This window comes from Eretmochelys imbricata, chromosome 10, assembly GCF_965152235.1.
Source record: "Eretmochelys imbricata isolate rEreImb1 chromosome 10, rEreImb1.hap1, whole genome shotgun sequence".
NCBI lineage: Eukaryota > Metazoa > Chordata > Testudines > Cheloniidae > Eretmochelys > Eretmochelys imbricata.
In genome coordinates, this window is record NC_135581.1 from 19,659,024 (window position 1) to 19,676,287 (window position 17,264).

Below are 17,264 nucleotides of genomic sequence, written 5' to 3' on the forward strand. Positions count from 1 at the left end.
GTAGAGCAGGGAGGTCTGGTAAAAATACAGAAAAGGCCTTGGAAACTACTCCTGGTGATCAATGACCACATCCCTTAGTCTAAAAGTCAGCCCTTGGTAACCAGAAGAACCACCTTTATTTGCAAATGTTATTTTAATGGAACAGCTATGCAGTGAAAGCGCCACCTGAAAAGAGCAGCAATCATCAGTTGGACATCTTGGGCACTGCAAAGCACCCACATTGGGGAGCCAATCTTTTTTACGTGCCACCTCTGAGAAGCGCTCTCTGCTTATTTCACATTGTAGTACTGCCATGGTAACAGAGTTACCATGTAATCGGAGTACTATGATCTGCTCATCCAAAGCACACACTTCCCCACATTCCTCTCAAAACAGGCCTCAGAACAAGGCTGATTATTCTCATCTATTAATTCTTTAACTGGTGATGATATTTTAGAGGCTTTGTTTTCAAGGCATGATCATCAATCTCCGATGCACCCACAGCTCTCCAGGCCTTAAGCCCTTTGTCAATAATGGCGCAAACACTTTTGTCATTAAAAAATTACAAAAGGAGTATAAAAATCGGGACAATCATTTTCAACCAAAGAAAATTTACTCCAAGTTCTTTGCAAATATTCCTATTTCCATTATAGTCGTTACAAAAAATACCAAAGAAATTTTCAGCATACTCAATTTTAAAGAATCATAAATTACAAAAAAATAAATAGCTTTTATTCTAAGGGAAGACACTTGTCTAGTTTTAAGGTCGGCAACATAACTTCCAACAGTCCACATTTCCAGAGTGGTAGATATTTGGATCCATCTGAACTCAAACTACAGTAATTCAGCAATCTTTCTATAAAATAAGACTGTATGGAACTTTTCTTTTTCCTACTAAGTAAAAAACAAAAAAACAGAACACACTTAAGTTGGAGCTAGACTCTATTGTGAATTAAGCTCTGTCAAGCTACTCTGGAACCCACGCATTTTGATTAGTAAAAATATGTATATTTTTTGGAACAGTAAGAGCATTTTGCACAACAGTTATTAGCAGCAGCAGCCTCTAGAGAAGGTTTCTCCGTTTCCATAGGGCTAACAGTCCTGGATGTGGCACGGCTTCTGTATTAAATGAGACAGTGAAATGCAATGACCAGTAATACTACAACCAAATTATAATATAACTGACTCTGAAGCCTTCACTCAGGTAAATCCTTACTCATAAGAGTAACCCTGCCCCCACTGGTACTTTTCGCATAAGAAAGAATCATTGAGTGAACAGAGAGTACAGAATTGGGTACTTAATATTGAAATACATTCATTTTTGCATTCAAGCAAGAGTTTGATGTTATAGTGACTTCTGACGATGATTATGCTTTTTCACATCAATGAGATGGACATATTTCTGCAAACTTGCTGCTATAAAGTATGAACACATATGAAAACTTTAACGTGATGCATAAAAGCACTGACCACATACAATAAGTGCCAAGACAAGACCGGATACATGACAGTATTTCATAAGGAATAAAAACATTGAGCCATATTGCTATTCCATAAAATGTCCTGAGTGCATCCCACACCAGATGGTTCTTAAAATGGTAAATCTCAACTGAACAAATAGGTAGCATTTTACAACGATTTTTCAAACAAAAAGGACCTTCAGAACATAAGCAACTCAAAAGAATGTCTTCTGAAAGCAAGAAAAATCCTAACATACATTTTTTGGACTGCAGTTTAATCTTTTGCCTCAAATCTATCAAACAGGTCTAAGTTGGGTCTTTAGCACAGTACATTCAGAACTTCTACTCCTTGCAAAATAAATCCTTAAGGAAAAAAGACTTGCATTTTTGTTACTTTTATCTTTTTCATGCTAAACTTAGATTTTTCCGGGTCTGAGGTGAAAGCGTTTGGTTTGAGTAGCAGAACAAAGGAAGTCAGAATTCTCAAAATCCTCTCAATGTGTATAGTCAGTCAATTTCCACTCCTTTTCCCCCACACATACAAGCTAAGTTCTTGTATTATACCAAACCCGAATCTTTGGCCATACTATAGAAAATGCCTTTCTTCTGAAGTAGATTGGCTGGGGAATCACACTCCACAATTTCACCTTTATCAAGGACTATAACTCTAAAACAAGAAAAGAGAAAATGGTCAAAATACTGACTTATTTGGAATTTTAGCCATCTTAGCATAGCATCTCAGCCTGCGTTATTTTCCCATGGTTATTTGCAAGAGCTTTCACAAAAGGTGAAATTTGTCCCCAACCTCACTAATCCTACTGCAGATACACCGATTTACTCTGTGCTTAGACTGCCTAAGCAAAGCAACAGTGTTACTGTAACATTAAGGCTGTGAAAGCAAGCTCTAAGAAGTCAGGAAACCCAGCGTTCAGAATCGAAATGCTACCCCCAACTTGCTGAGAGCTGGGAGAAAAATACTGCTAGTACCCCCAAGAGGGAGCATCGACCAAATGTGGGGGGGCCTCCGCTGCATGAATGGCTGGAATGCCTGAATTAGTACTGAGTGAGTGTTAATAGAGGCAGTGAACAACTGCAAGTTTGGTGGGGATATAATGCCCACTTCTCCTGCTTTGTCCCATCCATAGTGTGGCTTCCCAGTCCAATTACAGGGGTCACAGAAAAAGTGGAAGAGTAGAACACCTGAGTCAGGGGCTTATCGAGTTTTGATTCCTACCCCCCACTCAGAGAAAGAGGGAACATTATAAATCTACGTTTCAATTGTCAGAACAAGTGCTGCCCTCAGCCACATCTGTGCAAGCATGCTGTGGACAATGGGGTTGCACAACCATAACCCAGGACAGAACTTGACCCTCAGCATGCTTACACTAGCAATACAGACACACACAAACTCACAAATTTTAGCTGATAACAGATCTACAAACGTAAGGAAAAAATATTTTTAAAAGTTGATTGGTGTCCTTTTTTGGTTAACATCGATTCCTATTCATGTAAGATACGGACACTAAAGACCATTCTCCCTTTGCAAAAGTTGCATCACTTTACCTTTCATAGTCCATAATAGTGTTTAGACGATGTGCTATAGTTAAAACAGTGCAGTCTTCGAATTGAGTCCTTATTGTTGACTGTATAAGGTCATCAGTTTCAAGATCAACAGCAGCAGTGGCTTCATCTAAAACCAAGATTTTGGACTTCCGAAGTAGAGCCCGAGCGAGGCACACCAGCTGACGCTGTCCGACACTTTGTAAAAAACACAAAAAAGTTAACTGTAAGAAGAAACTTGTATTTTATTTCACATCCTAACTTTGTTACCTGCACAATCTTCTGTGAATTTTAGGTGCCGAGAGTCTAGCAAGCTTTAGATATGGAATTAACTTCAAGTTCTGTTATTTCTTCTCTATAAACGGAGGGTGTCTTACTACAGCTTCCTAATTCTTTAATTTTTGAAGAACTTTTGTTTTTAAAAAGGTACATGGAAACCATTTGTGATGTGTAAGTACACCAGACTATAGTATTTAAACGGTGCAGACTGTGGCAAAGTTCTCCATAGTTTTGAATTTGAACTGGTTTGGTGGCCAATTTACAATCAGTAGATTAAATGTATTTAAGATTAGTACTGCAGTTATATTACAGCTGCAGTATGAAACCTGCATTCGTTAGGTACAATTTTCTCTCCAAATTATAAGCACTACAGCAGCCTGAAGTTAACCAAAAATTTCCCAAAATTGCCCAAGCCAATTTATATATTTAATATTAATATTAATATATTTAACTTACTATTTCTTAAGTATGTACTTTCACTTACGTGGCTTAAAGCTTAAAATATTTTTTTTAAAAAACACCTAATTGTCTCTTTGGCAATTTCACATTAAAATTTCTCTGTTTCCCCAACACAAGATAATCCAGTCTTATGCAGTGAATAAAAACTACAATATTTATATTTTTAGGTCTGTTTTGATGTCCGAGATGTATTTTAAGGTCCATGGGTCAGTGATCTCATGTTTGTACTGCACCAATCACGTCACAAGTAGTAAAATTGAACCTGCAGTCTGAAATAAAGTGGGAGGAACATACAAGCATACGTTTCTCATATGCTGTCAAAAGTTTTAGCTTTAACAGAAAATTTTCACTGAAAAGTTTTATTGTACCTTAGATTCTCTCCACCTTCAGAACACTCATGATTAAGTTTATCAGGAAGAGACGAAACAAAATTTTTCAAGTGAGCCAATTCCAAAGATGTCCAAATTTCTTCGTCAGAGTATTTGTCAAAAGGGTCAAGATTCATACGCAGAGAGCCAGAAAATAATACTGGATCCTAGTCAGAAAATAACATGCACTCAACACTTCCACATACAAAGAAATATGGCAAATGTTCAAGAGATTTCATTTAAATGGCAAAGGAAATGGTGTATTTGGTAAGCAACCCAAGGAATATAATTAATTATAACAAAAGATCTTTTGAGTTCAATTGTTTTTAAATAAAGTGACTCGTTTCTTTCTTGGAAAATGAATCTGCAGAAAGATCCTCAGACTAGTTGCAATACCAAAGAATATATAGAAACAGCTTCAATTTAAATGCCAAAACATTTTTTTCAAATAAAATGGCATGTGAAAAACAAACTGCAAAATACACTCCCACAAGATTCAAAGTCCAAACTGGCTGCATCAGTAAATGCATGGTGTCTACAATCTACTTATTCCATTTCCTCTTATGGCAATTAGTGATAGCAAAGCTGAAATCTAATATGGAATGATCAAAAAAGGGCAAAAGCAATATAATCCCCGACCTCAAACCTATTACCCAGATCCTAGACAGATGAATTGCAGAAAACCTTTTGCAATTATTTAAATCCAGTTCCTTCTTGCATTACTATAAATAGGCAGAAAAGCGTGTACACTAAAAGCAAGTAATTTATTAACATAATAGTTTTAAAAACTGAATTCAAAGACATTTGACCACCAAGCCTAGGATGCGGAACTGACTCAGTCATGTGGCAATTTGATAAGCAGACATCAAGCCCAAAACAATAACATGAGCCTGAACCCTCAAAACTAGAGTGCCCTGTGGCATAGCTCCATATGATTAATGTTGTTTCTTACTGTTCCTAAACAGAAGTGAACTGCGGAGACCAGACTTGATCTGCCAAGTTATTGTCAAAACAGAGTGAAATTTATTGTGTCCTAGTGTAATTCTAGTGAGAAGTCTCCACCTTGTAATATGCAGTCTATATATGTCCTCTATTGGTCCAGAAGAGCTAGAGGGTTCTAAACCTACTAAGGCCCACATCATGCCAGCTGCACTGCCTGGTCAGACCTCCACACTCATGCTGAGCAATTCGCAGCATCAGGTCCTATGTGACTATTGAAAATCTATTACAAGGCGTTAACTAAATGAGTTCATAATTTCAGAACGCCCTGGATCCTGCCTCCATGCCAGCAAACCAATTCAGATCCAAGTTTGACTTGTTACATAAAGAAAAGGAAACATGCCTAAGCCAGCACAAAAGTCTGATCCAAAGTCAACTGAAGTCAATGGAAGGAGTCCCATCAACTCCACTGGGTGCTGAATCAGACACTAATAAGGTATTAATAAAATACGCATCCAGTTGATTAAAGCCTCAATAGCCTTAAGAAATCAATTATGGTATTGGCAGGAACTTTGCACCTACCTGGGGAATAATGGTGATCTTGAACCGCAGGTCATGGAGCCCTATCTTTGCCACATTAACTCCATCAATAATAATCTCTCCCTCTGCTGATTCATTGATTCGAAATAAACCCAGAGTAAGGGAGGATTTTCCAGCACCTGTTCTTCCAACTATTCCCACCTATTAGAAGGCACACAGAAAGAAGTTATCATTTAATAATTCTGCGGGAAAGGATAAAGTCAAAGTGCCACCGAGAATCTCCTGAAGTGGACACAATTTCAGATGTAATCCATACATTTACCCAGTACAAAGCAACTATGTTAAGAAAATGGAGAACTAAGTTGGCACAAGCAACTGATGGTGCATATATACAGAAAATGAAAATATCCTTCAAACAGCACATCGAAATTTCAGTGCACCTAGAAAAGCTTTGGGACTTTTCTGGACAGGAAAATGGAATTGTGGTGAAAATGTGAAGTAGGAAGTGCTGACAAAGTTCAGATCACACCTGTTCCTTTCTTTTGTATGTGTTTTGTAGTTACAGTGGTGGAGCTATAGGTTTTGATCTTGTTTTTCCACCTGAATTCAGGCTACAATTGTGCTCATTAACATAATACACAATTGCATGTCTGATTAGGAAGTTACATAAACTTGTGCCTTTTTTTGGATTTGTGCTTGCATACTAATATAAACTGCCTTGTATTTATTTTTAAATAAAATACATACTAACCTACATAAAAAAAGGATACACAAGTCAGTAAAATGTGGTACATGACACACGACTTAGGCTTTTAGAAGTGCAATTTAAACTTCATCAATTTGCCATTTCATTTTGCTTGTGTTGAATAAAAAGGGCAACTGGTTAAGGTCACGTTCTCCAGTACAGTCCTTTGTATTTCTATACCAGAAGAGCACACGCCCAGGAAAACAGTGAGCACGTGCAACCCACAACAGGGGTCTTGTCCCACTTTAGCTGGCAGCTGTAGTGGGCTCTTATTGTCTTATAAAGACCAGCCACTGAAGGACTCATTCTTTTAGCTCCAATGGTAGAACCTCATCCTTTTAGTGCTGAAAGTCTCAGGGCTCAAATCCCATTGTCAGCTGAAGTGCTATATATATATATATGATAGCTTATAAAACGCAGTGTGGGTATAAACAGCGAGCCATGTTACTTACCTTCTCTCCTCCATTTATAGTAACACTTATGTTTTTCAGAACTAAATCCAAGTCCTCCCGGTAACGTAAGCCATAGCCTCTGAACTCCACTTTGCCTTCATGAGGCCAGTTGTTTGGTGGAGCAGTTTGCTCAGTACACCATGGAGCCTGAAAGAACAATTGCCCACCCATTCAGCTAGATCATTAATAGATCTATTACCCTTTTGACCCATCTGACTGAGCAAATGAAGAAATAGCTCCACCAGGGGTTGAATAAGGAAGAAGAGGCAGAAGTCTCATTTTCAAAAAGGGCTGTCTGGAAAATCAAAGGGGCAAATTCAGCTGCATCGAAGACAATGAGGTTACAAGGTATAATCAAGGGCAAGATTCGACTCTAAAGCTATGAAAAATGTGTGTCTTGACTAAAACAAGCCTCACCTCCCGGGATAAGTCTCTCTACAATTGCTGATGTGAGAACAGCAGACAGCAAATATTATGACAAACTGGTCATGCAACAGAAAGAATGAGGAGTACTTGGGGCACCTTAGAGACTAAAATTTATTTGAGCATAAACTTTCGTGGGCTAAAGCCAAGTACTCCTCATTCTTTCTGCTGATACAGACTAACACGGCTACCACTCTAAAAAATGGTCATGCAACAGTTACACACTGTTGTGCCAACCCAGAGAGCCAGGTTTAGAACTAGAAGAAGCTTGCCTGAGACAAAGGAAACTGAACACTTTGCATGGTGGTAATGAATGAGTTCTGACTCAGACTTCAGTGGGTGTGTAAACAGAGCAGGGTTTTCACCCTAATCAGCAGTTATATTAAAGCAGAGATCCCAGTGGGTTCATTACTAGAGCCAATTAAAAACAAACATTCTTAAAATCAGGAAATTTTCCAAAAGTTTTTAGTTTGGAGGAACCACAAGTGGAAAGGAGGGAGGAGGAACTCTCTGGTTTGTACCCCACCCCAGACATAACTCACACTGGGCTGGGTTTTGATTTGAGGGTTTGGGCTTCCTATGAACACATTGCCCAAAATAAATAACGTGGGGGAAGAAGGTTAAGAGGAGAAACACATGTGACCAAAAGAAGTTTACATGAGTCATCATCAGACTGAAAATGAATTTTGCATAGCTCCATTTGTTAATTTAGTATGGACTAGACAGATGACAAAGGCTTCCTACAAATTAAGTGCATATAGCGATAGAGAAAACAAATGCTAGAAGTGAAGAAAAATACCTGCAAAGTTAACATTCTGCCACTAGGGGGCACTCTCAGCATTAAGGATGAAGAAAACAACTAGCTCTTAAAAAGCAAATTCCAAGTACAAGTATCTCTGGATTCCCATATCAGTAAGGGCTGAGATTCCATGAATGCAGCAAATTCTGCCCACTAGCAGAATGGCAAGAAACATCTTAGAGTAAATTCTTCTGTTCAGAAACCAATACTGTCGTCTAGCCAGTTAGGAGGCAGGTTGACTGATTTGAAAGAAAGTCCCCTTTCTGTCCCATTAGAAAGGCAGTGACCGTACAATGCAAGCCTGAAGCATTGGTTAATAGCAGGGAAGATCTTTAGACGTAATTATACAACCTACTAGCCACAATGTACCTCTTTCTCCATTTCAGAGTATTCTTTGACTCTTTCCACAGCGACAATGTTAGTTTCCATCTCAGATGACATGCGAACCAGCCAGTTTAAGTATGTTGTAACCTGCAGAAAATTCCTAAATGGAGCGTTTACAATACAAATGGACATCAGCATAGAAAAGAACATTTAGCATGCAATACTGAGATGAAAACCCGAAGTGCCATCTGCTCATTAAACGCACAACACAGCACTTGGCTTTACCTGGATGGGATGAGAACAACGCGCCCAATTATGAAATACAACTGGGACCAAGTTTTACCCTCAGATACACATGTGCAATGGGAGCTGTATAAGCATAGAGCAGAACTTGGCCACTAGTGTGACCCCGAAACCAGCTCCCCATTTGTCCTGCTGGAGTCAGTGTCTCACATCACAATTTTGTTTCATTATTTCAAAAGGTTTCTCCTTTCAGCCCCTCCCACATAAGAAAGCCCCATCCCACCTGGGCTCTAAATCTCTTTTCAAATCTCATCTGTAAACATTTTCCCCATCACATGCTCCACAAATCAGTTCTCTCTCCAGGACTTGTTTAGTTTCATGAAGTATATGGGGATTCAGTTCCTACTGACAAAGCCTATTTATGACTATAGACGACAAATCAATTCTCAACTCTAATTCCATTACAGATTTATATCCTGATACCGGGTGGACGTGGTCTTAAAAGTGCAGAAAGATTTCCTGAAGTATATTACCTGCAATGAATAGGACACTGACAGTCCAACTAATCCAGGGCTGAGGCTGTTGCGAGCAATCACTGCAAACAGCGCCGCAAAGAGGACTATACAGTTCCCCACACATTCCAGCCGGACAGCCAGCCACCTGCAAGACAGACAAGTGATTCCATTTTCCAGAAATATCTGATTAAACAAACAAAAATTCAGGGTGAACATGCTTAAATTCGTATTTTTTTTTTTAAATATATGGTTACACTGAGGCATTTACATCTACTCATCCCCTTCTTTGCCAGTGACATGGGAACTGACACATTTGGAGCTATCTGATCATTTCCAGAAGCATGGGGCGCAGAAGCACACGAAACTAACTCTTAGGGGCAGAAATTCCTGTTTTAACCTTGAAAATGTGGGGTCTCAGGTACCCAACACAGCCACAGTTCAGCTAAATGAACAATGTGCAGAGAAAGTGAAGGGAGGAGCAAAACTTCCTCTGAAATCAATGCGTTGTACCTGAGTAATGGAGCGAGGACTGCACAACTGCACCCTCGCTATGCCGCTGCTGTCTATGTGCTGACCCAACACTCATGCCCATCTACCTGTTTGCAACAATGCTGGGGAAGTACGCTTTCTGATTTTCATCCACTTTTAAGTCACTCTGCTGTTTGAAACGTGTCTGCTCCTCAAAGGCTCGAATGACACTGACACCCAGGAGAGTCTCGTTAAAGTGAGAATACACTGGAGAGCGGCTGACAGATTCAAGACGTTTCAGCTGGCGAGAGGTGGCCACATAAAATCTCTGGAAATCAAGTTGAGTAGAACACTGAGTTCAAAGGTGCAGCACAGCCTGGACACAACTTCAACTACAGGGAGTCGAGGCAGCCAACTCTCACCCTTATTACTCTGGATAAGAGTACTACACATCACTTAGAGAAATCCAATTTGCTTCTATGAAAATGCACTGATTCATGGATTTTAAAACCAGAAGAGACCATATGATTATCTAGTCTGACTGCGTTTTTAAGAAGCATGGTAAAAATAGTATTGTGGGGGCCCGTGTTTGTGATCTCCAAATGGCTCAAGATCACATTTTCTCACACCAGGAAGATTTATTTTCCCCTCAAATGCCAGTCCTGCAAGCTCAGTCTGGGACCTGAGAGTCAAGCTGAGTTCTGTTTGTCTCAGGCACCACCACCAGGAAAAAAAGATTCCACAACTGGAACTTGGCGAACAAACCCACTGATACAGGAGCCAAAAGAGAAGCCAATTCCCTTTCCCATGGCTGTATTGGCTCTGCAGGGATCACCAGAGTAAAGCAGTGAAGTGATTTTTTTTTTTGGGGTGGGGTGGGGGGTTTGCCACTAAAGTAAGCAGGAACGACAAACACAGGGAGCAAGACTGGAGAGTAAAAAAGGCTGCTGTCAATCCTATCTTCTCCCTGTTTTAGGCTCACTTTTCTGACTATACCTGCACTTTCTACAGCTGTGCCTCTCCAAAGCACACACTCATTGCTTGAATTATAGGAGTTTCTTTCCAGTGTCCTATTCAGACAGGACAAGTAGAGAATGCTCAGCTACTGGAAATCCAGCAAGCTGACGGGCCTGCCATGCACAGTGCACTTTAGATAGTATCCGAAAATGGTCAGTCAAACGTGGACTCGAGACACATTAAAATCTAAAACCTAAGTAACAAAAGGAGAGGAGAGAGACACGCTGGCGAGAGAGCTCAATGGCCGACGTTCCCTACCTGCACAAAGAAGTAGACAAGTCCCAGCGGCGGAATGATGATGGCAGCTATTGGTGTGGCCAAGAGAATGATGATGCAGGCCCCGATGACGTTAAACAGTGAGCCCATGAACATTTTGATTATCTGAGGAATCACAGAGTCTATAGTGTCCATCTCTTTAGAGAACCGGTTCACTAAGTTCCCACTGGGTGTTCGTTCAAAAAAACTCATTGGAGACCTAAGGACACTGTGAAGCAGGCCAATGTGTAGGTGTCGTGAGGCAAATATCCCCCCTATTGACACAGCCATTGAGTAGCCAAACACAGCAATACCTGAAAAAGAAAACCAAGTTGACAACTTTTCCCTCCCTGAGCAGAAACGTTTTTCCTAATTGTGTTTATTCTTTGTTTGTAATCAATGAAATCTAAACCATAGTAAAATTTAGTCAACAAATTCAAATCAATCAATCCTCACTGAAGAAGGCAGATGGTGATCTGAACTAGTTGGACTGAGCAGTAAAAGACTCTTCAGTGAAAAAGGTAAGCTCATCTGAAGGAAGTGTTTGCCTTTCAACATGTGTTTTCAGAGTATTTGCACATGTGGCCTGCTTACATTCTGCTCCACTTTAATATAAGCTGTTTATTTCTTGTTGCAAGACTGGATGCGGCAATTCTGAAGATAAGTGGGATATCGTGTGCTTAATTTCAGGTCAGACAAAGCCTATTTATGCACAGAACAGACCTAACAGGCAGCAATTGTGCAAGCTTCTCTTGGATACTCTGTCAGCGTGTCTGAATCCTGAGGTGGCAGGACCCGTGTAGTAGTGAGAGGATAGTTTAGTAGTCCACATGGCTCTGGCAATCCTTAGCTGCTGCTCTAGAACTACCAGTAAGGCTGCCAAAGAAGATCAAAAGGTGTGGCAGCTCCTGACCACTGGGAACTGGACAGACACAATTCATTTCATACAGGTCAAAGAGCCATCGGATGGCGGTAACTTTCAGTCACCACAGACCTGGGATGGATTTGAACCAGGCACCCAGAGGCTAAAGGTTCCAGATCCCACAACCATATGCATTCTAGCTTTGTTTCTTACGTTAAAAGAAAACCAAATTCACTAACTGAATAGTTTATTGCCATTAGTTAAACCTTCCCATAAAAAGCAAAATAAAATTCATGGGAGCGAAAGACTCCTGAGGAAGCCTTTGTGCAGTGCTGGACACACCAAGTCACTGATCTTTTTAACATTTGGCTTAATATTTTGAACCAGTCAGTTAGTTTTAAAATAGCTTAACAGATAATTCCAGGCAAACCTTGAGACATTCCCAGTGCTCCATACACTCCTAGCCGGACGTGCGTGTGCTGCTGAGTCCCATTAATAATGGGATCGTCTGTCCATAAACTTAGCCAGTAGTTGGAAGCCAGGGCGGCTATATGGTTACACATAAAAAGGAAGATGCTCAGAAAAGAGACAAAGAGTCCAATGGCTTTCATATATTCCCAGTACACTGTCGCCTTTACCTAAAGATGCAAGAGGAAAAAAATAAAGGTCACTTTACACAGGAAGTGTAAGGCCTAAAACACCCATATATGTAAACACCACCTACAGGATGGTGAAGTCAACATACTGGTTACACAGTTTACACCTTTATGGTGGGCCACAAAATACCTACGAGTCCTGTCCCAGAAAGATAATGCCTGGCAGCACCAGTGCACATTCTAACAGAATGCCTTTCAAAGGTTAGCTCAGTGACCCACAACTGCCCTGGGATGTTGGCAGGCAGTGCTGCCTTAACACACATGGAGAAAGCAACACAAAGATTAAGCGACTTCCACAAGCTCACACAGGAGATCTATGGCAGAGCCAGGAATAGAATGTCAGTTTCTGGGCTTTAGCCATAAAACCCTCCCACCTTTTAACTGGAGGATCCAACCATAGGCAGATGGGAGTACCACAACCGAAGGAAAAACTGAGCCCAAGGTTACTTCCCAATACGTATGGTTTGGACTTTTTATAAGCTACATTTAGAGATATATTCAAGTGAAATAGTTGTCATCTATGCTGTAGCAGAGAAGTATTTTCCCCTTAAAGCACTAGCTTACAGATCTCTTACAAAAACCCTCCATGTGCTGGGATTCAGCACTTGGATCTGACAGTGGAAACTTGGTTTTCATCCAGTTGTCAGTTCCAATCCCTCTAGAGTGTGGCTCGGGTCACAGAGCTGGTCACAACCTTGTAGCCTCTTTCCAAGAAGTGACCGCAATAAAGTTATAATTAGCAGCTGAAATTTTCACCTCATTTTTTCCAGCTTGCCAGGTAATGGTGCCAGCCACACCAGTTTAAGTGAAGCTCTCATTTCCTCCCTCTCTGCCCTTTCTGGGCCTTCAAACAAACCTGGGACACAGGTTTAATAGCATAGAAACAATCAATGAAGTTACAACGAAGTCAACTAAAAAAGTGTGTTCACCCTCCTTCCCAAAACTAGTTACTTGCTCTTTGCAGAGATGCTGCAACAATCTGTATAGTGGTAGTGCTGTGAGGCACTGAACCAAACTGTAAACCCTGTATATCAGGGGTCTCAAATTCCAATCACCAAGAGGGCCACATGAAGACTCGTACGTTGGCCCAAAGGCCGCATCACCCCCACTCCATCCGCCCCCCTGCCTGCCGGGTGCAGCAGGGGGCTCAGGGCAGAGGCTTGGGGTGCAGGAGGGAGTGCAGTGTGTGGCAGGGGGTTGGAGTGTGGCAAGGGGCTCAGGGCAGGGGGTTGGGGTCTGGGGTGCAGGAGGGGTTCGGATTCTGGCCCAGCACCGCTTACACCTTGAGTGGCTCTGGGGTGGCAAGGGTGTGGACCTGGGCCAGGGTAGGCTCCGTGCCTGCCCTGGCCCCGTGCCGCTCCACTCCAGGAAGCGGCAGGCACCCTGTCCCTGCAGCCCCAGGGGGAAGGGGGAGAGCAGAGAACTCCGCGAGCTGTTCTTGCCTGTGGATACCTCCCCTGAAGCTCCCATTGGCCACAGTTCCCCGTTCCTGGCCAATGGGAGCTTCAGGGGAGGTAACCACAGGCAAGAACAGCTCACGGAGTTCTCTGCTCCCTCCCCCTCCCCCCCCCGTGGTCACAGGGAATTAGTGCCTGCCACTTCCCGGAGCGGCGTGGGGCCCTCAGCATCACGGGGTTGGCAAATCCAAAGCCCTGTGGGGCCAGATCTGGCCCGGGGCCGTAGTTTGCCCACCCCTGGCCTGGAGGGAGGCTGGGGAAGCGGCGCGCTGGGGAGGGGACTGGGGGTGTGTGTGCAGGGAGCTTGGCAGGCCGCAGGGAAGAATCCCACGGGCCGTATGCGGCCCATGGTCAGCATGTTTGAGACCCCTGCTGTATATAATGGAAACCACTTCAAGCCAGGGGGTGCTGCCGCACCCCAAGCACCGCTAGTTCCAGCACGTACATTTGAATGCTATTGTCTCCTAAATCATAGGGATTTTTGATCAACTAAATTTGGAAATGAAAAGAAATAATTAAATCTCACCCTCCCAGTCTTTGCTGTGTCAGCCTCCGTAAGTCTCCAAGCATTCTTTTCTGCTGGTGCCTTCTGAAGCTCTGTTGTACTAGTCTGGTTCAAAGACTTCCCTGTTTCCCCACTGTAAGTTGATGAGTTACTGAGTTGTCTGAAAAAACATTTTTAAACAAGCCATCATAACAGGGACCAGTTGTTTACTTGGCAAATGGATTTCAATGACCTAGATCTACAAGTCTGGATACAATCTTACTCTGTGCTTCGCTGAGCCAGACAGAAACCTCCCTAGCAGGAGAATGCATGAGAGAGTGTTCAGCAATAACCCACTCTTCTCTACCTGATTGCACTTCCTTACCACCTGAAGACAAATGCTTCAGAATAAGTACAAAATGATGGACTAACAAGCCAGAGAGGGGTTCTTGCTTGAGCAATCAAACTCAAGCAAGAAAGATTCCTTGGTTTAAAATAATCAGCCTTTCTGTATCCTGCCCTTGTATTGTGCAGATGCATGGATTCAAGAGTATTCCCATCATCAGCAGGACTGGAAAATTAAATACATTGAATACATTACTCATCAGTCTTCAAAATTTGCAGTCAAACTACTTCCAGAAATGGGCATATTCATCTCTATGACGTTTAAAGGAGAAATGGAATGACTTGTGGGTATCCTGAATTGAAGCTAACCTACAAAATGCAAACCCATGCATGGAACAGGCTCAGATTTTCATGGGATATTCAATTTTTGCTGGCACGTGAACTTCCTTAGCGCAAGGCTTACACTACAGAACGACAAAACAACCTTAGATGTTCTCTTTGGGAAGCATGAAGGAGAGAGACTATTTTCCAAGTCTTTGCTCAGGTCAAAAGACATTTAAGACTTTTAATCATTTAAGGAAACTCATTCTCATGAAGAGCAGAAATACTGTACTTTGCACAGTAAGAGTAGGCTGCAAACTGTCCAGCATAAAGCAGAAGTAAAAGACTAAGGGCTTGTCTAGGTGAAGAGAAAGTGCACAGAACACTGGGCTGTAAATGTACAACATACTAGTGTGCCGCGCACTAACAGTTCCCTAGTGCACTTTGACCTACTCTACTTTGAAACAACTACACACCTACGTATCGGTTTTCCTGTTGCTTCATTTGAGAGAACACCATTTTCCATATGCTTTCCTTCTTTCACAGTTGGGCTGTTTGCATCTGTAGGAAAAGCAAAAATGAACAAAGTTGGCCACAGCTAGAGAAGTCATAGTCAAAACCCAGTCAAATATTTCACACCAAAATTGCACCCAAAGGGGAGAACACAATTAAGCAATTAATACTCAATATGATAATTACTTCTAATAGGTTTTAACAATCATACTTTTTAGCACTAGTTTGAATCTTAATCTTATGAGCAAATGCAAAGACAACAGAATATTATGCTCCTTTCCCTACTCAATGCACACTAATTTTAATAGTTTGAAATAGAGTTAAGAGAAGTGTTTGACACTAAAGCACACATCAACTTCATAGTACAGTACATGCTAGGGCTAATTCAGAGGATGCTCTAAGCTTTTTCTACTCTTCAAGAATTCATGCTTTGACTATTCATAAAAAGGCAAAAAGTTACTATTTTAGAGCAAGCCAGAAATAACACAAAAGCTTTTTCTGGATTTTTAGTGCAGAGGTAGAAGATACGTTCAGAATAACTTGGAGAATGCTAGCTTTCCTTCAGCACCCTAAAACACCACACACACTACACAGCAGGCAACAAATTTTCCAACAGGATTAATCAAGTACATGCTACTGAGGCTGAGTAACTAGAAAGGCATTTCTATAAATCTAACATTAAGCAAAAAATAGATGTTAAGTTCCCCCTTAATACATCTATATATATCCATTCTATTAAGAAGACGCAGTATTGCATTTAGGCAAGTTAACCCGAAACTCTTAGAAAACCAACTCAAAATTTGAAGTTTATGTAGCTTGTGAAACAGTAAAGATAAACAACAAGAATTAATTTCAAAGCTTTCTTTGGGATTCTTTAATGAAACTCTATGAAACAGTGTCTAGTGTGGCTATTAGCTCCTGACATTTATATTTCACCATTTTCCACACACAAATCAAACAACTTTTTTCCCTTAAAGAAGTACCTTCTCTTAGTCTGGGCAATAATGTTTCCATGTATGCAGGGCTGTTCAGTGTTTAACCCAGAAGGAATTCTGCACACACACATTCTTAAAGAGGCTGAATACAGCCAAAAATAGTCAGTTTGTACCTATTAGGGGAAAAAAAGCATTTAACAGGGAGACAATTATTTAGACCTAAAAATGTTTGTTTTGTTAAAAATGAAAATGTTAACTGTTTCCATGAACTATTTTTCTGAACAACAAACAGCTAACTCCACTGAATCGCAGCTGTTTGACTTATGGCATTCTCTACTGCGTTTGCAAATGAAACACTGACACATCGTGCTAACGCCAGAAAGTCAGAAAGCTAAACTGATTGGTGCTATTTCACTGTCCATCATGAGTGAAGTGCAAACAGTGAATAAAACAGCATAAATGAAAACTTTACAGTATTAAAACTAAGAAATTTACAAATGAAGTTTTTAAAAGTGAGAAAATATTTTAAGTTTTTGGGTTTTACCCAGACAGTATTTCTTTAGGAGAACTTCAAGCATTCAAAATTCCTTTCAATTGCAAACACTGAATTTAATGGCAACCCTTATTCCACTTTAAAAAAGCCCACAGCTCCCAAACAGCTCTTCAAAGTCAGATTTAATTTTGTACACAATAAATATTTCTGCGCATGTTGAATGCAGTATTTGAGAAACAAGGAAAGCTCTCAGAAGTATAATTAATCTGGCACCATACCAGTGAGGATGCAAACTCACGAACAACTATCCTTATTTCATGTCTTAGTCACCACTGAAGAATTCCTTTTCAAATCATAAGGTCATATAGTTAGA

General features: G+C 41.0%; 1 protein-coding gene across 6 annotated transcripts in view; it reads right to left on the reverse strand.

Annotated features, from left to right (window-relative positions):
- Positions 1-573: 573 nt before the first annotated feature.
- The window catches only part of LOC144271612 (multidrug resistance-associated protein 1), a 96,001-nt gene continuing 79,310 nt past the window's right edge, over positions 574-17,264 (reverse strand). For 5 of the 6 annotated variants that reach the window (XM_077829064.1, XM_077829061.1, XM_077829066.1 and 2 more), the window contains 12 exons: positions 15,427-15,511; positions 14,327-14,465; positions 12,118-12,325; positions 10,829-11,139; positions 9,682-9,881; positions 9,104-9,230; positions 8,373-8,474; positions 6,782-6,928; positions 5,627-5,785; positions 4,106-4,272; positions 3,003-3,197; positions 574-2,106 (listed from right to left, as the gene is read on the reverse strand). In XM_077829064.1, the coding sequence (XP_077685190.1) occupies positions 1,998-2,106; positions 3,003-3,197; positions 4,106-4,272; positions 5,627-5,785; positions 6,782-6,928; positions 8,373-8,474; positions 9,104-9,230; positions 9,682-9,881; positions 10,829-11,139; positions 12,118-12,325; positions 14,327-14,465; positions 15,427-15,511 (1,949 nt within the window). In that variant the 3' untranslated portion in view covers positions 574-1,997. Of the gene's footprint in view, positions 2,107-3,002; positions 3,198-4,105; positions 4,273-5,626; positions 5,786-6,781; positions 6,929-8,372; positions 8,475-9,103; positions 9,231-9,681; positions 9,882-10,828; positions 11,140-12,117; positions 12,326-14,326; positions 14,466-15,426; positions 15,512-16,446; positions 16,572-17,264 lie in introns of all 6 variants that reach the window. The other variant, XM_077829067.1, reaches the window with a different exon arrangement.